This window comes from Cannabis sativa, chromosome 7 (assembly GCF_029168945.1).
Source record: "Cannabis sativa cultivar Pink pepper isolate KNU-18-1 chromosome 7, ASM2916894v1, whole genome shotgun sequence".
NCBI lineage: Eukaryota > Viridiplantae > Streptophyta > Magnoliopsida > Rosales > Cannabaceae > Cannabis > Cannabis sativa.
In genome coordinates, this window is record NC_083607.1 from 3,460,768 (window position 1) to 3,485,051 (window position 24,284).

General features: G+C 29.4%; 3 protein-coding genes across 7 annotated transcripts; all 3 read left to right on the forward strand.

The window, feature by feature from the left end:
• The first annotated feature begins 1,085 nt into the window (after positions 1-1,085).
• Positions 1,086-3,357, forward strand: LOC115698189 (uncharacterized). Of its 4 annotated transcripts, none has more exons than XR_009683423.1 (5): positions 1,086-1,557; positions 1,715-1,781; positions 1,884-1,967; positions 2,507-2,856; positions 3,056-3,357. XR_009683423.1 is itself a non-coding variant. In XM_030625377.2 (4 exons), exons 1-3 carry the CDS (start codon positions 1,264-1,266, stop codon positions 1,931-1,933), a joined length of 411 nt encoding a protein of 136 aa, XP_030481237.1. In that variant the 5' UTR covers positions 1,094-1,263; the 3' UTR covers positions 1,934-1,967; positions 3,056-3,357. The 4 variants fall into 4 exon arrangements, 2 of the variants coding, with proteins under 2 accessions (XP_030481237.1, XP_060957728.1); XR_004008060.2 differs by having other exon boundaries at positions 1,125-1,557; positions 2,728-2,856; XM_030625377.2 differs by lacking the exon at positions 2,507-2,856 and having other exon boundaries at positions 1,094-1,557.
• A 1,410-nt stretch (positions 3,358-4,767) lies between these two features.
• LOC115697119 (solute carrier family 40 member 1) lies at positions 4,768-11,727 on the forward strand. Its single transcript, XM_030624024.2, has 8 exons — positions 4,768-5,349; positions 5,893-6,043; positions 6,164-6,363; positions 7,444-7,839; positions 8,286-8,457; positions 9,012-9,170; positions 11,027-11,137; positions 11,540-11,727. Exons 1-8 carry the CDS (start codon positions 5,225-5,227, stop codon positions 11,708-11,710), a joined length of 1,485 nt encoding a protein of 494 aa, XP_030479884.1. The 5' UTR covers positions 4,768-5,224; the 3' UTR covers positions 11,711-11,727.
• A 7,821-nt stretch (positions 11,728-19,548) lies between these two features.
• Positions 19,549-23,335, forward strand: LOC115697881 (F-box/LRR-repeat protein 3). 2 transcript variants are annotated; one of them, XM_030625047.2, is made up of 8 exons: positions 19,549-20,429; positions 20,539-20,664; positions 21,085-21,192; positions 21,288-21,681; positions 21,760-21,889; positions 22,054-22,348; positions 22,493-22,744; positions 22,893-23,335. In XM_030625047.2, exons 1-8 carry the CDS (start codon positions 19,728-19,730, stop codon positions 22,944-22,946), a joined length of 2,061 nt encoding a protein of 686 aa, XP_030480907.1. In that variant the 5' UTR covers positions 19,549-19,727; the 3' UTR covers positions 22,947-23,335. The 2 variants fall into 2 exon arrangements, with proteins under 2 accessions (XP_030480907.1, XP_030480908.1); XM_030625048.2 differs by lacking the exon at positions 22,893-23,335 and having other exon boundaries at positions 19,568-20,429; positions 22,434-22,636.
• The last annotated feature ends 949 nt before the right edge of the window (positions 23,336-24,284 follow it).

The following is a 24,284-nucleotide window of genomic DNA, read 5'->3' on the forward strand; positions in this document are numbered from 1 at the left end:
AAAAATTACCTAAAACTAAATTAACAAAGAATAGTTTTTTTCAAATTAATTACATATGTGGAGTTGTACGATACTTAAGTGACAATTGTCTAAAGAGCCACATTATCATTTTATTTGTTACGTGTGACAAAACTTGTCAGAATAACTAATTTTAGGGGTGTGCATAAATCGATCCAATCCAATGAGAATCGACCGATCCAATTACAACCGACCGCCAAACATTGGATATCTAATTGTGATCGGATCGGATTGGATGTTATTTTTAAATATCCAATTGGACCGGATCGGATGGTGGATGGGGTGTCTAAAAATCCAATACATCCAACATCCAATCGAACTAATTAGTATTTTCATTTAGTTTGGATGAGTAATTAGAGTTTATATTGTTATCCATCAAATATATATGTATATATGAAAATTAACATTAAAGTTTTACTTTTTTTTTTCTTGGATTGGATGGATCAAGTCCAATCCAATACATACTGGATCTAAAATATTTGATGGATCCGATCCGATCCAAAAAATACTAGGTCTAAAATATTAGATTAACCCAAATTAAACAAATAAATATATATAAAATAGAACCGATCCAATCCAACATCCAATTGGATCGATTGGATGACGAAATTAATTGGATCGGATCGGATGGTAAAATCTAATATCCAATATATGATTGGATCGGATTTGGATAGGCCTAAAAACATTGGATGTGATCCAATGAACACCCCTAACTAATTTATAAAGCTGTGAATAGTTTGGGACTATTTTTAACATGCACTGATACATCCTTATTTATTTTAATCTCTAAGAAAATATTTAGTCAAAATTTCTTTTAGGATCTTATACATTGTAGTTATTTAAGATATGCGGTAAAATTTAGAAAAATTTAGAAAAATTTAACATATCAAAAGTATCATTACACCAATTTTAAAGAAGTGCATTGTAAACATACCCTAAAACAATTTGACTTGCTTTGGGTTCTATTTTAAAAGATGTTTTCCCAAGTTCCGTTGAAATAGTAAAAATTAGAAGAAGAAAAAAAAAAAACCATAAAAATTCAAAAGTCTTTCTTTTCTTTTTCTTTTTCCAATTATTTTCTCAGTATCCAAACAAACACACATACAAACAACAGTACTTTGCTTCCATTCCACAACCAAAAAGGTAACTCATTTAACCTTTCCTCGAACTTTCTTTCTCTCTTTCTCAACTTGATTATATTTACTTTCTCTCTCAAATTCTCTACTTTGTTTTTTTCCCCTTTGTATGGGAAAATCGATTCCTTGGACGACCACCTCCAGAATATACCAATTCTCTAAAACGACGTCGCAGATCCCTGGAATCGCCGACCAAAGTTTGAAGAAGAAGATGGAGAAGGAGAAGGAGACGGTAAGTAGCTCCAACGACAGTCGTTTGCCGCTTTCTGAGGTCGTTTCAGATTGTGTGAAACGGTGGTTTAAGGACACACTCAAGGAGGCCAAAACTGGAGATATTAACATGCAAGTTTTGGTGGGTCAGATGTATTTTAGTGGCTATGGCGTTCCCAGAGATGCTCAGAGGGTCTCTTCTTCTTCTTTTTCTTCTTCCATTTTTCTTTTATGGCTTTTATTTTCTCTTTTACTCTGATCATTGTTTTTGATTTGGGATTTTAGGGTTTAACAAAAAAGCTATCATTTTTATCATTGAACTAACTAATTTCACATCATTTTTTTTTCAGGGAAGGATTTGGATTACAAGGGCATCAAGAACTAGATCCTTTTGGAAAGTTAGTGATAAGCATCCAGGTTGGTTTGTCTTGTCATTATCACACTTTTCTTAATCTTTTATTTGCTTTTCATTATTATGTAATGTGGTTTTGTTGTTTTGGTGAACTTTTTTTCTTATAGGTTATAATGCAAGTGATTCAGATTCAGATGAACTCAAGGGTGATTCTTAGTCTTAGATAGACTAGAATCAAATCCTGTCAATTGGTAAGATGGGTTCTTTATAGTAATAGTAATAATAATTGCTCTTTATTTATTTGTTGCCACAGTATTCTTATAAAATGGATGCTTATTTTACTTGGTGTGAGAAATTTGATTAGCTTATTAAGTCATGAAGTTCATCTTCCTTTGTTTCATTTGTGTTTTTATCTTCTTTTCAGATTGATCTAGATTAATTACATCTACTTGGATGTTATATTATTTGTTAGTTTAGATTTCGATTTTCACTAGCCATGTTTTTCATGAGATACTGAAGGAGAGTTTTTGAGTACCAAAGTGAAGTGTAATACTCACTCCACTCTTAGTCTTCTCTCCTTTAAACAAAATATCATAAAATCATTTGTATTATAATTTTCTTATTTCGAATGCTTGAGGAATCCAGCGAGAGCGCAACTAGGAAGATGTTAGATTTGTAAAATTACATTGTAGAGTTGTTTTTTTTCTTTCTTTCTTTCATATTTTGTAGTTGGTTTCTCATTTTACAACACATGTTTAGGGAAGCTAATTTAAGTTACCCCGATAAACAGGGCTTTTTCATGGTATAGCGGTTGCATGTTTTCGTGGAACTTTTACAAGAAGAAATGCAGTGTCATGTTTTCATGGACCTTTTTTGCTTGTAAAGCAATTTCCATGCTTATATATGTATGCATTATATTGCTTGTATTGTTGTAACATAAATGTTGTTCGAAAAGTAATCAAAACATCAAGTAAAAATACTGAATGGAAAAACATATTCCTGAGCCTCTAGATGGTGCTGATGAATCATTACCATTCTTATAAGCGTGTTTAACGAAAGCACTCAAGAGACTAAGGTCGAGTTGTGAGGCTATTATGATTTGCTCGGTCTCATGAGCTTATGGTGTTCCACCCCTCATAGGTACCGACAATTTCCAAGTGTTCCTTACATCTCAGAGATTGTAGGTTTCAGCAAGAGAACTAGTTTAAAGAAAGAAAAAAAAAGTTCTACCGAAGCATTTATCTTTTTCGATTTACAGTGTAAAAAAATATGTTTAACTAAATCCTTCTTTTCGATTTAGTTGAGTTATCTAATGAGTTTTGTTTTCTTAATAATGCAGGAGATTTGCTTGCTTGGCTAGGTTGGTTCACATGGTCGATTATGTTTGTGTTTGTTACAAAGTTTTTGATTTTTTTTTGGCCCCATTTAGATTAGATGGCTTGTTTGGTGATTTTAGACTAAAACAAAATTTCACCTCAAAATTTATTCTCATTGATGTGATATCTTTTCTAACCACTCCACTTGAGTATAGTCATGTTAGAAAATGTGTTATATTATTATGTGTAAATTTTGAAAGTAAATTTTGTGTCCTAATCATTTATAATGACAATTGACAATATATATAACTGTTCATTGGCTTTACTTGGGCTTTGATATTTTTAACTTTGTGTTATATCAAATCTCATTGTTTAATCATACATAAAAATCACTCGAGTACTCTTCTTCTTCATCTTCTTTTTCTTTTTGGTAAAATATAATTGCCACTTTTTTTTAGTTTTTATTTACAAACTCTAAGGTTGCGTTTTTTTTTTTAATTATAAAAGTGATAAAAAAAAAGGTTGTATAAAATTGCCTTCATTTTTTTTAGTCTTAAAATGAGAATAAATTTTTTTAAGTCACATTTAAAATTTATTTATAGTTTTTCTTCTCTTAATTATAGTTAATTTGCATTTCTTTTATTCGACCTCAATTCCACAATTGGACTCGACCACAACCTTGGACCTCGCCTCGAGCTAGACCCTAGCCCCTCCACCCAAAACCGAACCCTCGACTCCAAAATCGCATCTTGAATTTAGATTGGTCTGAACTTTGCTCTTGGATCCCAGACCCCAACTCTTGCTCCCAAACCCGAGCCTCGGGCTCCAACTCAAACCTCAGACCTCAACCCTGTTGCCAACCCCAAACCTTAGCTCAAACTGTGATGTCGAATCTTGACCTATTTTATCTCGTCTTAGTTTCTCATTCTTCACTTAAATAAATAAAATAAAATAAATTTATGTAGAAAAAAAAATATAAATAGTTGAAGAAACACGTTTTTGCTTCCAAAAGTAAAAGTTCTACTTATATTTTTAAAAAATAAGAGTATTACTAAACACATCTTAAATTTTAGCGCTGACTAAAAATTGGTATGTTATATAATATTACATGTTTCACATTATTTTCTTATTTGTTTTTTGTTTCTATATTTTCACAATAAATTTTTTGCTAACAAAAGAAATTATTCTATTTTTATAAAATATTATTAGTGAGATATTTAGTGAAGTGAGTTAGTGATGTCAATGGTGCAAATACTGCATGATTTTTGATAAATGGTACATCAGCTTGAAAACTTAAATGACATTTATTAATTGTTATTATTTTATGAAGAGAATTACATCATGGATTGGATTAGTTGTGAATTATTTAAAAATTATTATTGCTAATTTTTCTTGCACAACACTTCATTGTATGTCTATTTTCACTTTAGGTGGAAGCTAATCAAAGGTTTATTATTACCAATTAAATACTCTCTTTTTTCCCCTAATTTTTTATTTATTTTTTTTATATATATAAAAAAAGGTCAAAACCCTATCTATGTTTTCTCAACAAAAAATTGCAAGTATAAATTTGAAAAATATCTGAATTTTATCTAATGATTTTTAAGCAAATTGTATTCTAAGCTTCCCCCTTTTTTTAACTAAGTAATAACCAGTTGGTGTATTATAAACTTTTGTATACAATATTAAATTAATCTGAACATTTGTTAGCTTAAGTCAATTCAATCTTTTTTGGTGAAGGCTGCATCAATAAAAAAAATAAAAATTAGACTAATAATCTCTGTTTTAAAAATTAAACCGATAGTATTTGAATTATTTTTTAGGCAATAAAAGCATCGAAATATTACATTTGTAACTTGAGTACTCAAATTATTTTTAGTGACAAATAATCTAAATAAAAAAATGAGTTAATTGAAGAAAAATAAGAAAGTTATCTAAAGTTGTAAGAATCCAAAAGAAAGCCAACAAGATATATTCTTGACAAATATATACATGATAATTTGTGCAGAGGTTTTTAGACAAAGTAAGGACACTTTTCTTATCTAATCACCACTATACTAAAATCTAACAACATACTTCTCATTTTTATCAACTACTACCTTTTTTTTTATCATTATTTCTCTCATTAGAATTAGATAAGAAAGATCCTCCTCAAGCTTATTAGTTCATAACACTAGAGCTAAAAATAAGCTATGATGAATGAACCTCTTATTCAACATGATCAACAAGCTTCAACTTCTTCTATTAATGGTTCTTTCCCTTCTTATCTTATCACATACCTATATGTTGCCCACTTTTTGGCCAGATGGGGCGCTAGGTTTGTTATCTGTTTCTTCATAGTATTCAGTTTTGCACTGTAAATTTAATTTGATGTACTTTGACTTCTAAAGATTACTAACCGTTGTAGGGGTAAACAGAATACATTAATCTTACCCTATGTTCACATTTGATTGAATTAATCTTAATGATTTTGATATGTTTGTTTCATTAGGATGTGGTTTGTCATCTGTTTTTTCATAGTATCCAATTTCATACTGTAAACTTAACTTGATGTACTTTAACTTCTAATGATTAATAACCGTTGTAGGAGTAAACAGAACACATTAATCTCATCTTATGTTCACATTTGGTTGAATTAATCGTAATAATTTTGATATGTTTGTTTCATTAAGATGTGGCTTGTCGTTTGTTTCTTCATAGTATCTAATTTCGTACTGTAAACTTAGTTTGATGTAATTTGACTTCTAATGATTAATAACCTTTTAAGAGAGTAAACATAATGCATTAATTTCATCCTATTTATTAATGTTAACATTTGGTTGAATTAATCCTAATGATTTTGATATGTTTGTTTCATTAGGATGTGGGAATTCTCAGTTGGGTTGTACATGATTAAGATTTGGCCAAATTCTTTACTATTTGCTGCTATTTATGGTGTATTGGAATCTGCCTCAACTGCACTATTTGGCCCCATTGTTGGAAATTGGGTTAATAGTTTGACCTATGTAAAGGTATTTATATATCCATTGACTTTTTTTGAAAGTAGTAGTTGTTGCCTATTCTCCAAATCTAAAACAGTACAATTAACTATACAAAGAAAAAATCAAAAATTGTTGATTTGTAATTGGTAGGTTCTTCAACTTTGGTTGGTGTCACAAAATCTGTGTTTCATAGTTGCTGGAGGCACTATGGTAGTGTTATTGGTTAACTCATCAGCCTTGAAGCTCACACACTTTAGTGTTTTCATTCTACTTGTAATTTTGACAAATATCTCTGGAGCTGTTGCTGTTCTTTCCACTCTTGCTGGTACAATCCTAATCGAAAGAGAATGGTAATCCAAACAAGATCAAATTCTGTTTTTTTTATCATTAATGTTTTTAGGAACCAACTATTACCACGTAATAGTCAACCTCCTATTATAATCTCTTAGTCAACCTTCGTGTCTGAAAATTCATACTGGAATATTTTTTTCAATTTTTTATGGCAGTGTTTGTTATGGTTACAATATCATCCCTATAAATTTTTGAAAATTTTGAATAGTTTACCGTGCCGAAAATACGTTTGAAGTTTTTTGAACATGCGTGTGGTAAATTGGAATATTAAGAGTTCTTTTTTCGGTACTGTAAACTATTCAGAATTTTTTAAAAATTTAGAGGGATGATACTGTAATTATGACGAATACTGCTGTGAAAAAAAAAATTCCAACATATGATTTTGGACATGGAGATTGATTAAGGGCTCGTTTGGAACGCGGTATTAGGTCGTATTGTATTGTATTGTATTATATTGAATTGTATTTTATGCAATATTTTTATGTAAAACTATATGTGGTATTAAATTTTATTGACACCTAAATATATAATATTTTAGTATAAATTAAAGTTTAACATAGTATTATATAAAAATATTGCATAAAATACAATTCAATATAATACAATACAATACAATACGACTTAATACGACGTTCCAAACATGCCCTTAGGTTATAATAAGAAATTGTAATTAGCACTTCTCATTTATTATTATGCAGAACCGCCCTTGAATTTGGCCTGCGCCTAAAGTCCATCCGATCTAAGGGCTCCAAAAATATAAAATCTCTTTCAAAAATACACATATTTTTAGTAATTTTTTAAAATATTTCATACTTTCTAATAATAGTATGACATTGTATTGTCCGTTTATGAATTTATTTTTGAACACCTTTTCATAAAGTATTGTCCATCCTTATTATTTATAATTTTTTCTATTTTTAGTCACTTTGGTTGCACATTCAACATTTATGCTTATGATTATTATTATCCAACAAATGTGATGTTGTAGCTGAAATGATCAAAGATTCATAAGCAATTCTCTATGTATGTTCTTGTATTAATTTTTTTTTTTTTTTTGGGTGTTTTAATCAACAAATCAGGGTGGTAGTAATATCAGAAGACAAATCATCATCACCACAACAAGATGATCTGACAAAGATGAACTCGGTGATTCGGCGAATCGATCTGAGTTGCAAGCTATTTGCACCTGTAATTACTGGCTTCATAATAAGTTTTGTGTCACTAAAAGCTTCAGCAATGAGTTTGGCTATTTGGAATACAATATCAGTTTGGTTAGAATATTGGCTTTTCATATCTGTCTACAAAGGCATTCCAGCTTTACAAGAAAGTAACCATAAAAGAGCCTTAAATCAAAACAGAATTAATACCAAATTGGTTTCAAGTGGTTCTTATTTGAAAGCATGGAGAGTTTATTTGAAACAGGACACTGTTCTACCTGGAATAGCTCTGGCTTTGTTGTTCTTCACTGTCTTAAGGTGAAATTAAATCATTATAATTCTATTTTCTTTCTTTTCGTTTATTAATATATATGTAGAGCACTGATATTGGGCACTGGTGCCCAACACCTTCTATAGGTGACGTCCTATGATTAGTTAGCGGTATTTTCTAAAACTATATTCTTAAGTTATATAAGACCCCGATATTTAATTACACGAGAAATGCTAAAAGGCACTAATGGTGCCTATCACCCTCCTATGTGTCAATATCACTATTAGTCTAACTAAGTATCGGGTCTCATATAATTTAATGTAATAACTTTTAGGGAGCATCGTTAGCCAATCGTTAAGCGACATGTCTAGAGGTGCTAGGCACTACTGGTGTCTAAAGTAATGCTCTTAATTACACCAATAATATTATGGCACCGATGAGGATACTAGAAAAGTGTTGCCTTTTATCAATTCTCATGTGTGTGTTTGTGTAGTTTTGGAACATTAATGACAGCAGCCTTAGAGTGGGAAGGAATTGCAGCATTTGAGATTGGAATAGGGCGTGGAGTAAGTGCTGTGATTGGAATTGGTGCAACAATTGTGTACCCATTCTTGCAATCTCATATTTCAACACTTAGAACAGCTCTTTGGTCTATTTGGTCTCAGGTACTAAATTATCATAAAGTTACTTACTATAGGTTAAAACGTTTTATTTTTACATCTAATCCATATGAAAAAGTATTGTTTAATATCTCCCATCAAGATAGTTATTATATTTTGCTCACTAATTGCTAGTTTATTTTTGGTCCGATCTCAAAGTGTCTTTTTGCACTATTATACTATAATAAGAATGTTTGGTTCTATTTTAAAATCAATTAGTAATGAACAGGCCCAGCCTTAAGCTAAGGCGGGCTAAGCTCGTATCTAGGGCTCACTCAAACTCAAGACCCAAAATTTTTATATAATATATTTTTTTTATTGAAAAAAATGGTCTTTTTGAAATATTTTGTAGAAAGAGATTTAATAATACTCACATTTTACTTTAGATATAACAAAACACTCAAAAAATTTCTTGAACCATTTTACTCAGGATAAGTCCTAGTAATGAATAAAGTAGCTCATGTTCTTGTATGTTTAATCCATGTGAACAATGTTGTTTAATATTCTACTAAATAGTAAATACTAACCCATGATATGTGTTATTGTGGTTTTGGATGTAGTGGATATGCCTACTAGTTTGTGTTGGTTCAATATTATGGACTAAATATGGAAACAACGATAGTAATAACATATCATCATGGTATATGCTAATGGGAGGAGTAGCTCTTTCACGACTTGGATTATGGTCTTTTGACTTATCAGTCATCCAATTAATGCAGGTTATAATCTCTTTATTATCTCAATACTTATTGCTATCTAATTCTCTGCAGAAATTTAACTATAGTTAAACAATTTTACAAACTGTTAACTAATTAAAAAATTGAAGTAATTTGACTCAAAAAAAAAAGAAAAAAATTGAAGTAATTATATATAATATTAATTTTTTTAAAAAAATTTACGTTTAAAGTTTTTATATATATATATATATATATTTACAATGTTTTATAAAAAATACAAAAGAACTACATTAATAAGAAAATAATATAAAAAATAATATACAGATAATAAAATAACAAGAATATAACATAAAAATATACAAAAAGACTGTTTTTTATATAAATCAAATTTAAAAAATCGTAAAAATATTAAAATTCTGTATATACTGTATTTTTGTAATTTTCTTTATGCTTTTTGTATTTTTTTGAAATTATTCCAAAAAAAAGGCAGTATGCAATATAATTTTTTTTTTTTACAATTTACTGATGTACTTTGTTGATATAGTATTGATATTATTACAGCTTAGACAATTTGTTGACAATGAATATTTTATTGTATGCAAAACAAATAACTATTTTATGTTCAAGCATTGAGGAGACTAGTTTATAAATTTCAACACTTTCTCCCAAAGAACAGAACAAATGTTTAGCTTTCCCAAAACAATTTAGTTGTGGTTTTATTTGTTTATATTTTATAATTGCACTTTAAGTCACACCTATTTGCCATGAAATGTCAACTTCAACACCAAAGTAAGACTTATTATATTTCAGCCATAGCATATAATCATTAAATCTTGAATAACACCACTTATATATAAACTTAACAAATTGCATGTGTTGGGCCTCTTTATTCTAATTTGTAGAGCCGTCACCTCAATTTAACTTTATATCGTCCGTTTTAAAATTAAATCCTCGTGGTTTTGTTTTAGACATTTTTCCAAAATGCCTCATATCAACGGAGTAGATGGAACCGTTATATTAAAAGAAACTCTTTTTTTTTTTTGATGAAATATTAAAAGAAACTCTTATGTGCTCTTTCGAGGTGGGACTTGAGTTAATACTCCAATAACATGCATACACATTATTTGAAAAAAAATCTATACTGTTTGCTCCTAATATACTATTTCGTTACACTCTTATCTGTTTCAGCATTTAGAAAAACTTTTTAGTTTTATTTTTTTTTTTATTTCATAATTACATATGTTATAGTAATTTAAGATCACTTGTGAATTTTAAAAAAAATCATACGAATAGTTTACAATACTGAAATTAAAATTCAAATAGTTGCTTAAAAAAATAGTTATAGGTGCAACAATTTTTGAACATTATTTTTACCATTATAAACTATTCAATTTTTCTCAAAAAAATTACATGTCCTAAATAGTAACTAATATATAAGAACATGCTTGCTTTGGTATAATCAAAATTAGAATGGAATATAAATTACAATTACAATGTTTAGTTGAGCCTTTTAACATTTATAATCCATTTACATTGTAATGAGTATTACACTACTTCATAAATTCTCATGAGTATGACTCATAAATGAGGATTACCATTACCAATATATTACAAAAAGACTTTAATACCCTTCTCTCTCTTACCTCTTTACCAAATGTAATTGACAAAAAATAAAATAAGGACGGTCAATATGTTAATTATTCAATTACATTTCATTACTATTTCTATTATTATTATTATTACAATTATATTCCAATAAATCGCTACTTAAATATTGAATAGATAGAAAGTATACCGAAATATTTCTTTACCAGGGTATAACTCTAAACTTACCCTAAATTATTTTTACTTTTATAAATAAAATAAGAATAATGAATGAATTTGTTTAAGAGGTACAGGATGGTGTAGCTGAAAGGGATCGTTGTGTGGTGGGAGGAGTTCAGAATTCTCTTCAATCAATTATGGATTTAATGGGTTATGTAATGGGAATACTCATCTCCAATCCACAGGTAATTCTACACCCAATTACAATATCTTATTATAATTTTTTAATTAATTTTTACTTCTGAAATTATACACCATATATTATTTTTTAAATTTTTTAACGACATTTGTTATATTAGTATTGTAAACAATTTAAAATTTTTCAAAAATTTACAAAAATGTTGTAACTATAACGAACACCTCTATGAAAACAAAATACTCCAACATGTGTTTTTAAAAACAAAAAATAACTAAAAAATTGTAATAAAAGATTGAAAGTAACACTCCCGGTATAAATTAACCCCCCTTATTTATATAACAAATTAATCAACATAATTATTATTACTAGCTATAATTGAACCATTATGATCACTTAATTTAATATATTTATTTTATATAATTTGATTTTATAATTATTTTTTTGACAGGATTTCTGGAAATTGACATTGATATCCTTTGTTGTGGCAACATTAGCTGCATTACTTTACACTTTTCACCTTTACAAAATCAGAAATCACCTCTTTCACTTCAACAAGCTTTTTTTCTTTGTGAAATGGTTCACATATTCATCTCAAATAAATAATGCACAACTTCAATGATATTTGTAACACTTAATTAATTTTTTTGGTTCCACACCCCCAATTAGTTTAGCTTGACTTTAATTCGGGACCGGTCTTAAAATATATGAGAATGAAATTAAATTTTGAGTTAATTATTATCAAAATAATAATTTAAATACTTTAGTATAGTAGTAAAATATGTTATTGTTTGGTATGTTAAATTAGACTGATTATTAATTAGAATTAAATTGGATTGAATTATATTAGTACTATATTATGTTTGGTGTAGGACAGGACTAAATAAATTATAATTTTTTTAATAAATCATTTATTTTTCAATTTTTTTCATAATTAAAGAATAATGCTAAATAAATATTTAATAAAATTAAAACTTTAAAAGTAAATAAAATATAATAACTCTAAAAGTTAAATAATATTTTACAAAATTATAATATATAATTTAATATTTTAAAATTTAAAATTCATATTATAAAAAAAATAACAAATAAAAAATTATTTCAATAAATTTTTTAAATTAATATAATTTATTATTTTTAAAATTTTAATTATTAGAAAGATTTGACATTTTATGATTTGATCACTTAACAAAAATATTGTTATGATTTGATCTTTAGAAAACTTTTATTTAAGGCTAATTAGGATTTTTACCCCCTAAACTTTAATATGTATCAAATAATGATCTCTGAATTTTTTTGGCCGTTAAAAATTTTCCCTGAACTATTGAGATTGTTAAATTTAAAGGCTTTTGTTTAATTTCATTCAATTTTACTATTTGAGTGATTATTTATGTACTAAATCATGCTTCACAGACTTTGATATCTACCAAATCACGTCCCTCAAACTTTGACATATACTAAATTATGCCCTTGAACTTTTATCCATGTTAGACTTTTTTTTACTAAAATTGGATAAAAGTCTTTAAATTCAACAATCTCAATAGTTCAAAGGGTATTTTTAACGACCTTAAAAGTTCAGAAGACATGATTTAGTATATGTCAAAATTCGGAGATAACAATCCTAATTAACCTTTTTCAAATAGCACTTATAAAAGAAAGGTTCGTTGCATTGGATTCTTATATAAAGAAAAGGAAATAGAAATGAGTCTTAGCTTTCTTATTTTTGTCAAACAACAAGAGAAAATAACATTGGAAGCTTCTCCTTCATCCTAGCTCTTTGTACCTATTTTGTCCCCACAAAGAAAAAAAAAGGTCACAAATGTCACACAACCACTCATTTGAAAAGAAAATAAAACAACAAAAAGTAAGAGGATGTGCTACATAAAAATGAGTAAGAAATTAAAATTAAAAATAAGATATTAGAACATAATCTTATGAATTATGATGATATGCATTCTTAAACTACACTTAATAATAATATGTCAAACAATGAAAAGAAAAGAAAAATCATACTACATGTACATAAAGAATAATGATCTTTACATACAAAATATGCACTAAAAAACTACCTACATGTAATAATATTATTTTTAAAAAAGTTAATAATTATGTCTTGATCAGATGTAGTTAATTGAAAAATACTGTCACATTACTAGAAAAATAGAGAATCACTACAAAAAAAAATATTAAGTGTGACAAAATTATGTGTTTGTCAAATAGTAAAGAGATTACACTTTTTTAATATATTCATCAAAAGTGAGTTATAAATTCTTGAGAAATGATGATCATAAAATTGTTCACTTCTCCTTTTCACATTCTCAATCTTAAATTAGTAAAATAAGTTACTAATTGTTTATGAATGTGAATGAATGGTAGCTATAAGCAGTGACGGACCCAGAATTTTTGATCTGTGGGGGCTTAATTGTTATAAAAATATTTATTATTTACTTTACATTAAAATTATAACTATTTTGTGGGGGCTTTTTACTATTTTGTTGTATAATTATTTAACTAAATAGAAGATATTTAATTTTTTTTCACACTAACTTTTTTTTTAGTGGGGCTATAGCGCCCACAATCTTATTAGTGTGTCCGTCCCTGTCTATAAGTATAATTGTTGGAGACTTGATATTCCATCATTTATAAAGTGTATAAACAATTCAAAATCAAGTAGCAATAATTTAGAATACTTAGAAAAATAATTGACTAAAGCTGAAAAAATTGGTAACTAGTGACTATAGTAACCAACTACTATTTCTTAAACATATTAATTGTATGCATTTTTAAACATTTGGGAGCTTAGCTCAAAATATCTCCAAATCACTCAATTAATACCATGAACACCCATTTTATGATTGGTAACAACCAAAAGTTTTATGGTAGTCATTTATGTTCATATAGGAGTGAAAAAACTATAAACATTGACCATTTGTACACTTATGAGACATAATTAAAATCACTTGTTGTGGTTAATTAGAATCCTGTGAAAATATGATCCTTTGTAGAAGCTAAGTTCAGCATAGCATATGGAGCTTGAAAATTCCTTAGAAGCATTTTTAGAGTTTCCTTAAGTCTTCATGTGATGGAGAAAATGACTTTTAGGACAAAAGTCATTGAGTCTTGATCTAGTGTATTGTGTGTTTTTTTTCTTCTTCTCTAATTATTTTACAATCTTGATGTATTTTTGTGTATTTGATTTATTCTTTTTATATTCTCTTTTAATGAGAAAATCTCCAACTAATCTACTAAAATAGCACCCACAAACCAAAAAAAAAAAAAAAAGGAACAAACCCCCTTCTTAAATATAGGATCCATATAAAAATATGAGGCCCTAGCAATATAGAAATATTCTCTAACTCAACCAAAAAATATTTACAATCATTAATAACAATACTAAAACTAAATCTTAAACCAATCGAACTACGAATAGCTTGCACATCCACAAGACAATTCGACTCCAACTCAACATTGTGCAATTGATGTTGCTTAATCTAGCTCGTGTGGGCTTATAAGTTTCAATTTGAACAGGGGTTTATTGAAAAATACCTCTTTTATTTATCAATTAACTAAATCTACCTTTACTTTTATATTTAATTGAAACATACCTCTTTTTATATGTATTGTACCTAAAATACCCTGACATAAGAGAGTCACATAGAGAGTATATTGAGATGATAAGAGTAAAATCGGTAAAGTATTTAAAAAAAGAGGTAAAAATGATAGACTTTAAAAAAGAAGGTAAAAATAAAAAATGACAATATAAAAAGAGTATAGAGTCTAATTTCCTCATTTGAACATACTTAGGAGTGTGGGTTCCGACACTAAATAGTTGATTAATATTTTAATGAGTCTCTAAGAGGCCCGTGAGGTCTCATCCTCAAGTAGGGGTTTAGGGTGTAAAGTTAAATATTGTAAAATTTTATGTCTAATTTGTATGTTAATAAAAAATTCCCTTTAAATGCTATTGTTCAAATAAAGCATCATTCTCTACTTTATATTATAAAAATCTTCAAAGATATATTTGATAATTATAGAAAGAAGCCTCCACAAGCTAAAAAGGAATCAAATAAAAGATCGATCAATCCTAGGCTAGCTACACCTGCTCAAGTAGAATCCAAATATAAAGAGTGTCAATCACACCAATTTGAAATCTGAATCTTTTTTTCCAAAATTTACATTTTATTTTATTTTTACATTGATGTTTTCACATTTTTTTTAGTTTTTTAATTATTTAATGTTATATATTGTGTAAAATTATTTAGAAAGCATATAATATTAATGTTAACAAAAACTTAAAATTTTCATTAAAAGTTAAAAGAAAATAATAAAATTCAGAGGAATCAAAATGTTGTAATCTATTTTTAAAAATATATATTTTTTTGTCTAATATATATATTTTTTATATTTTTTCTCACATACTCGGGATTCGGGTTCGGGTCCGAGGTTCAAGTTTGGGTTCAGGTCTGGGTCTGGTTTAGAGGTTGGGATCTGGGTTCGGGTTCGAGGTTCGAGTCCGAGTCTAAGTCGGGGGTCTAGGTTAGAGGTTGGGGTCTAATCGGGTCCGAAATTTGGGGTTGGGTCTGCACTCCGAGTCCAGGATTTGAGTTTGCAGTCTGAGTTCAAGGTCTAGAGTCCGAGTTTAGGTCCAGGGTCTAGGGTTTGGATTTAGGTTTGGGTCCATGTTCGAGTTTGGGTTCACAGTTCGGGTCTGGCGCTGGTTTGGAGTTTGGGGTCCGAGTTTGACTTTCGGAGTTCGTGCTAGGGTAAGAGGGGGGTTGGTTCATGTTGAGGTGTGGAATATTGAAGTTTATTTTTAAGTAAAAAAAAAAACCGATCTAGGAATAGTTTTTAGAAAATATTAGTAAGTGTATTGTATTTTGAAAACTATAAAAAATTGTTTTCTGTTTTTATTTTTAAGAACATAATTTTGAAATCAAAAAATTATAACCATTGCCAAACATTACTTAAATTAAACACATATTTATATAAAAAAAATATATTAACAAGATGTCTTAAATAAATGAGTTAATTACGATAAAGCTCCAAAATTTTTAATCTCGCTAGAAATTAACTTTCAAAATCTATTTTTTGGCAATAAAATCTCAAAATTCGTGTTCTGTTAGTATTTAGCCAATTCTATCCATCTTTGACAGCTAACTATCAACTTGGCTGTCTATGTGTATATAGTGTATTGTTCATATGGACATAGTGTACATATGATACAATATTATTGACTCACTTAAATAAATATTTAAAAATAAATTAATTTAAAATTAAAAAAATTATAAATTAAAAAAATGGTAATTTACAGCCAAACTCCCTTAACTTTGAAGTTTGGCACGATCAAACACTAGATTGAATTTTGGGTAATGAACTCTACAATCTACAGAATCATTTTGCTTTGTACTCCTTTCGTCGTGCAAAAGTGGATTGTCATTCTGTATACAAGTGTACACATGGAAATGTATACCTAATATTAATAATTTAAATATTAAAAAAATAATTTAATATGTATGTGGATAATATTACACATGGACATGGACAGAGATAGCTAAATGCTAATAGAACACAAGTTTTGGAAATTTTACCGCAGGTTATGTACGGCGAAACCCTCTTATGTTTTGATTTTTTACATTTAGTCCCTTTATTTTTTTTGGTAGCAAAACTCCCTTATTATTTTTTTTTCTTTGCAAATTTGGGGTGCTAGCTGAATATCATTGTTAAATATCAACTAGATTATTATTGTATTAGCTTTGAAGTTCTACTTTCAGTATACACAGGTGTACATAATTATCATTTAGTTGATATTTAATGGTGATATTTCTTTGATGTCTCAAATTTGTAAAGAAAAATAAAATTAAAGGGGTTTTGCCACAAAAAAAATTGAATGAGTTAAGTGTATAAAGATTAAAATATAGAACAAATTCGTAATTAATTACTCTTTTACTGCTAAAAAATAAGTTTTAAGACTTAATTGCTAGCGAGTTGAAAATTTCAAAAGTTTTACCAGAATTAACTCTAATGTATTATGTCATGTAAAAAAGATTAATTTAAAGTTTAATAATTAATTAGAGTGATATCTAATATTATTAAAATAGTAAATAGCGGTATAAATATCTAAAGTTTTAAATTTGTAAGTGACATAAATTTAATGTTTATTTTAGCGACACAAGTACCTAATGTTTATAATTTGTAATTTTTTTCTATTTTCGCTAGTACAGACTTTGTATTATCTTAAACAAAGTACATATAAAGTTCAGATTTTAGATTATTGGGTTTAGACAAAAACATTTAGTATCAGTTACTTCTAAATATATTTTTAACAAATTTAAAACAAAATTTATAATGACGAAATTAAAAAAAAATTAAAATTTTACAATATTTATGTCACTAAAATTAAAATTTTGTATGCTTATTCTTAGGGGTGGGCATCATCCAATCCAATCCAATTGAACCGAACCGATCCAATCCAATCCAATTACAAAAAGTTGGATATCCAATTACAATTGGATTGGATTGGATGTTAAAAGTTAGATTCTAATTGGATTGGATCGGTTATTGGATGTCAATCTCAAAATCCAATTAAAAACCGATCCAATCCAATTACATTTATATATATTAAAAAATTATTTATATATAATAAAAAATATAGAAAAGTATAATATATATTTATTATGTTTTATTAGATTTTTTTTTATATTGAATTTGTAACACTTGATTGTTTTGTGTATTTATTTTTATGATGTTCTGATCTATTTTATTACTTAAAAATGTTGTTGTTTTAATTATTTAAACTTGTAGCTACATTACACTTCTAAAAATAGTATATTTATGAAGTATTAAACTTAAATAAAAGGTAATACTTAGTTTTTACGTATTTTTCTTCATATTTTTAAGTTAATATTGAACTTTAGCTGTGTAATTGGATATCCAATTAAAAAACCGATCCAATCTAATTAGTAATTGGATGGGATTGGATTGGATTTTGAGGTCTAATTGGATTGGATTGGATGAAGATTTTCTAAATCCAATTACTAATTGGATTGGATCAGATGAGGAAGAAAATGTTTGATTAGATCGGATGCTCACCCCTACTTATTTTGTTATGTTTTTCTTTTTAAAATGATAATAATAATAAAAAATTGATAGGTGGGAAAATAATATAATAAATGCAGGAGAAATGTGGTGTAGGAGTGAGGACCATAATAATATCTTATCTTTGTTTCTCTAACCGTTCTTATCTGAGTAAGGCTGTACTACACAATTACAACAACAACAACAAGGCCACCTATACATTAGTAATAAGTACGGCCCATATCACATCTTCACCCAACAATGTTATTTTAATATGATGAAATATGAATTGTCAAATTGTTCGTACACTTTATATACTTGAATTTGTCCTTCCCCACATACTTTCTCCACCAAATAACCTCATTTTCCTCTCTTTATTTTCTCTTCCCATTTTACCCCTCTTTCTCTCTCTCTCCTTTTCTTTGTACTTATCATCGTCCTTCACCGTACCAAACTCATTTCTTTCCAATTCACATAAATACCCCCCATTCATTTCTTTCTTCTAGATCAAATATTGAAATAAAGAGCAAAGTTAATTATGTGCTATTATAATTTTTTAGGGTTGTTCTTATAATATGTAATTTGTGGTTCTAAATTTTAATTAATTTTGATCAAATTATTTGAGATCTAACCCAAATACATTTAGTGTGGATGATTTGTTTGATTCGGACCGTTTATAATTCTTTGATTTAATTACGGTTTTAAAAATTTCAATAATGGTTCAAACTAAATTAATTTATATAATTATTTTATATATACTTAATATATAGTGATTTTATAATATACCTCTTAAAATAGATGTATTGATGTACTCTCTTTTTGTTTCGGCATCCAGAAATTTATTTTAGTCTAATTTCTTCATATTCATGTACGTTATAGCTATTTAAAATATCTTACAAATTTTTTTACACGCGTATAAAATAAAATAGTCACGCGTGCAACACACTACTAGAACGCAATTTTTCGGCGTGTTAAACTTTTCCGAATTTTTTAAAATTTTACAGGATTTCTTAAATAAATATAATTTACATGACCATAAAAAAAAAATTAACTAAAAAATTATTTAAAATACTAAAACAGATAAAGATGTATCGATGGATCCCTTTTAAATGAATACATTATAAAATTTCCCCTTAATATATATATTTTTCTAAAAGTCGAAATAAATAAAAAATACATCAACACACTCCTTTGAGGAGAGTTCATTGAAAAATCACCTAAATATTATGATACGAAATTTTTTTGTAATAGCTAGTATTGTTTTTTTTTTTTTTAACCAATAATAGCTATAGAATCAACCAAATTGTAATTTTACACATAAAAAACAAATGAAGAGAAATTTCAAAGGACAAAAAGGTAATTTGAGGTCACCTTCTTCCTCACACTCCTTTTCTAGCTATCAAACCACCAAAAAAGCAGACTCAATATTTTCTCAACGGTTTCTTCGTATCAATTTATTTATTTATTTTAATAAAGAATTTAATTCTTCATCTTCTTCTCATTATTCACCTATATATATACATACAATACAGACAATTTAGGGCATAAAACTGTTCCAGTCAGCCATGGAAGAATCCATGGAGCTCCGAGCTATGAAGAAGAAGAAGAAGAAGAACACGACAACAACAACAACAACCGAAGAAAGCTTGACCAACTTCTTTGATTTTCTCTCCGAAGAACTTGTTGTCTTAATCCTTGACTTCCTTAATCAAAACCCATTTGACCGTAAATCATTCTCTCTCGTCTGTAAGTATTTCTACTCCGTCGAAGCCAAACACCGCAAGACCCTTAAACCCCTGCGATCTAATTCCAAACATCTCGGCTCTGTTCTCACCCGGTACCCGAACTTGACCCGAATTGATCTCACGCTCTGTTCTAGAGTCGCTGATAATTCGTTAGCCGAAATCTCCAATGCATGCAAGGCGAATCTCAGGTCCATCGATCTTTCGAGGTCGAGGTTTTTCTCGGGAGCTGGGTTGTTGAATTTGGCTTTGAGTTGTGAGAATTTGGTTGAGATTGATCTTTCTAATGCGACGGAGCTGATGGATTCTGGTGCAGCGGCGGTTGCTCAGGCTAAGAATTTGGAGAGATTGTGGTTGGCGAGGTGTAAGATGATTACGGATTTGGGGGTTGGGTGTATTGCTGTTGGTTGTAGGAAGCTTAAGCTGATTAGCTTGAAATGGTGTGTTGGGGTTGGGGATTTTGGGGTGGGATTGATTGCTGTTAAATGCAAAGAAATTCGTAGTTTGGATCTCTCCTTCTTGCCGGTAAAAGTTTTATTTTTATTGGTGAAATGATTATGTTTCAATGTGGCTTTTAGAATTGTAATGATATTTGGAAGAAAATGGTGAGTTGATTAATGATTTTTTTTTACAGATCACTGATGAATGCTTACCATCTATCTTGAGATTACAATATCTTGAGGATTTGGTTTTAGAAGGATGTTTTGGTATTGATGACAGCAGTCTTGAGGTTCTCAAATGTTGCTGCAAGTCATTAAAGGTATGCTTGGGTTGATGATTAGCTAGTTTTTATGATAAAACTTTGTTTTGTAAGATGTTAATTGGAATAGCTGATTCATAATATTTAACAATATTTTATTGGGTTGGGTCATAGCCTTGGAAAGTAGTTTGACTTTTTTGCTAGTTATATTCGTCAATTTCTGGAATACACAATTGACAATTCAATCCACCTTGCAAGTTGGGATGATTTATACTTTGATTGTTTGTGTTTGGATTTTGATAAACAGAGATAGAATTGAGCTTTGTGGCTTCCATCTTTAGATTAAGATGTTGTGATTATCATTTGATAACTTTTTCTGAGAGGATGTTGAGTGGACCGTCCTGTTTCTGATGCCTAGTTCGGCCTTACTTAATGTTCTTCTTTAGCTTTAATCCCTTTTACTTCTGCTGCCTGTAACAGAAACTCGATTTGTCAAGTTGCCAGAACATTACTCATGTTGGGTTATCTTCGCTTACAAATATAGCTGGCGAAAATCTTGAGGAACTCACCTTATCATATGTCTCTCCTGTGAGTCTTGGTACTTTATATCTGCACTTTTTAATAGTTGAATGTTTCTTTGAAGCCTAATCACTCTTTGTAATTTGCCTCTGGTTATGGTTTAGGTGACTTCTGTTCTTGCCGATAGCTTGAGAGGGCTTCCCATGTTGCAAACAGTTAAATTGGATGGTTGTCTAGTTACTAGTGCTGGACTGAAAGCCATTGGAGATTGGTGTGTATCTTTGAGGGAGTTGAGCTTAAGTAAATGTTCTGGTGTGACTGATGATGGTCTTTCCTCTCTTGTTATCAAACACAGAGATTTGCGGAAGCTGGATATTACCTGTTGCCGCAGAATCACTTATGTGTCTATTGCCCACATTACAAATTCATGCTCTGCTCTCACTTCTCTCAAGATGGAGTCATGTGCTCTTGTTTCTAGAGAAGCATTTGTTTTGATTGGACAGCGATGTCGTTTCTTAGAGGAGCTTGACCTAACAGATAACGAAATTGATGATGAAGGTTTGTCCTAACTCTAATTTTGTGTCGAGAAAGACTAGTATGTTGAGCAAATAACTCAAACTTTGTTTCTATGTGCAGGTTTGAAATCTATCTCTAGATGCTCTAAACTCTCAAGCTTAAAACTTGGAATTTGTTTGGACATAACTGATAAGGGAGTTGCACATGTTGGTTTTTCTTGCTCTAAACTCAAAGAGCTCGATCTATACAGGTGTTAATCATTTTTTTTTCTCTTCTCTTTGATGTAGTTTCTTTGTATAGGTTACGTTTTTATAGTTTCTCAAATTTCATATGATAATATAGAAAAACAATTTTTGGATTTTCATTAGGATTAATCATATGAAACATTGTTAACCGAAAATTTATCTTGTTTAGGTGCACAGATATTACGGATTCTGGCATTTCAGCTATTGCCAGTGGTTGCCCTGACCTTGAGATGATTAATATAGCCTATTGTAAAGACATCAGTGATGATTCGTTAGTATCTTTGTCGAAATGCTCAAGGTTAAACACATTTGAAAGTCGAGGCTGCCCACTTATTACATCTTCTGGCTTAGCAGCTATTGCTACCCAATGTAAGCAGCTTGTCAAGCTAGACATAAAGAAATGTTTCAAGATTGATGATGCCGGGATGGTTTCTCTGGCTTACAATTCCCAGAATCTAAGACAGGTATGCATTTTCTTTCATTGATGATTCCGCTTACATAATTTTCCCAGAATCTAAGACATGTTTGCTCTCTTTTATTGCTTTTCAGAATATGCACAATGGATATCATTGACTCAGTATGTATGCCTCTCGTGATCTTTTTGGCAGATTAATTTGTCATATACCGCAGTGACAGATGCAGGACTTGTAACTCTTGCCAGGATTAGTTGCCTACAGAGTTTGACCATTTTGCATTTGGACGGTTTGAGTCCTGGTGGAATCGCCCTTGCCTTGTTGGCATGTGAAGGCCTAACAAAAGTAAAGCTTCAAACATCCTTTAAATCATTGCTACCGCACCCTCTTCTCAAACATTTAGAAGGACGGGGATGTGCGATTCAGTGGAGGGATAAAGTTTTGCAGGTAGGATTGGTTTTCTCTATGGTGTCGTGAGGGCCACAATATCATACCATTATAGTCAAATTGTTTGTAAAAATTAAACACATTGTTCATATTTACTTGACTATTTTAACCAGTCATGACTAATGAGATTACTATCTGTGATTTACAGGCTGAGCTAGATCCACTGTGTTGGAAGCTAAAGTTAGAAGACATCATGTACTAAGGGCACCTCACCTATCTGCATGTTTTTGAAGAGTTTTACCTCGCCATGGTTGCGTGGTTCCATGGTTCGATGATAATAGGTAGACAATAAATGTAACTCAAAGAAGTAGCAGCCTCATCATGGTTCGACAAGGGCAACAACTGTGTTGTGTTGTGTTGTGTTGCAGTGAGAGCTGTGGGGACATTTTTTCTATTCCATTTTTCAAGTCTTTAAATGGTGTATACTCCCCAAACCAATGAGTAACTTTTATTATGAAATGAATTCTAGTTTAGTTTATATCATGGGAATGAGTTGTCAAGTTTGTAAATATAGTACTAAATACTAATAGTAATAGACATTGTATGTACAATCGTAAATGCATATATATAATAAATTTTGTGTTGAGTTAATTAAATACTTATAACGTTAATGATTTGTTTAAAGTTTAAATTGGTAACTGAGAAGCTGTTGAAACTTTGATGAATATTTTAACAAAATATAGAGTGTTTTAGTGGGTGTGGAGTGTGAAGTATCCAGTTTTGTGTGAATGGGTGAGGATCCACCACCAGGGTCGGCCCAAATATTTTGGGGACCTTGTACAAAATTTTAAAATTGGGCTCTTTACAAAAAAAAAAAAAAAACCGTATACATTAAAATTAAAATTCTATTACTAGTTTTTTATTATTATTTTTTTTAAAGATTCGTTCATAAATAGGTCTTTTCTTTAAAAAAAATAGGCCTTAAAAAAATGGGAGTATTGTGCAATGACCCAAGCTGCCCAATGCTTGGGCCGGCCCTACTCACCACACACGCTCGTGTTGTTCATTCGATTCGGATTGGTGTGACACTTTATTATTTTATAGAAAAATTATTTAATAAAATAATTATTTTTTATTTTAATTGAAAAATGTGTTTAATTAAAACTGATTACTTAGTTTAGTTGTATCAGTTAATTTAATGGGACACTCTCAACCAATTACACCCCACGATTTAAAAAATGTTCTTCTTTCCGTTATCTTATTTCAATCTATTCATCTATATAATGTGATTGAACTAATGGGAAGAATATATTTTTTTCATATCGAAAAAAATACAGTTTTCACAAAAAAAATTCCGTCTGCGATATCATAAAATTTTGAGTGTATTCTACGGTGCTCTATAGTGCAGTGAGGTTCCGATACAGTAAGACTGAGTTGTTTTATCTTGGGGATGATCGACAAATTCCAACTGCTTGCACATTCTTAGACAGTTCTGCAAACATTTTTATGGCCTAGTCCGCAACTCAATCCAAAAATTTCATTGGGTAATATCTTTACTCATTAATTTTTATTACTCAACAAATAATATCATATCATAGCA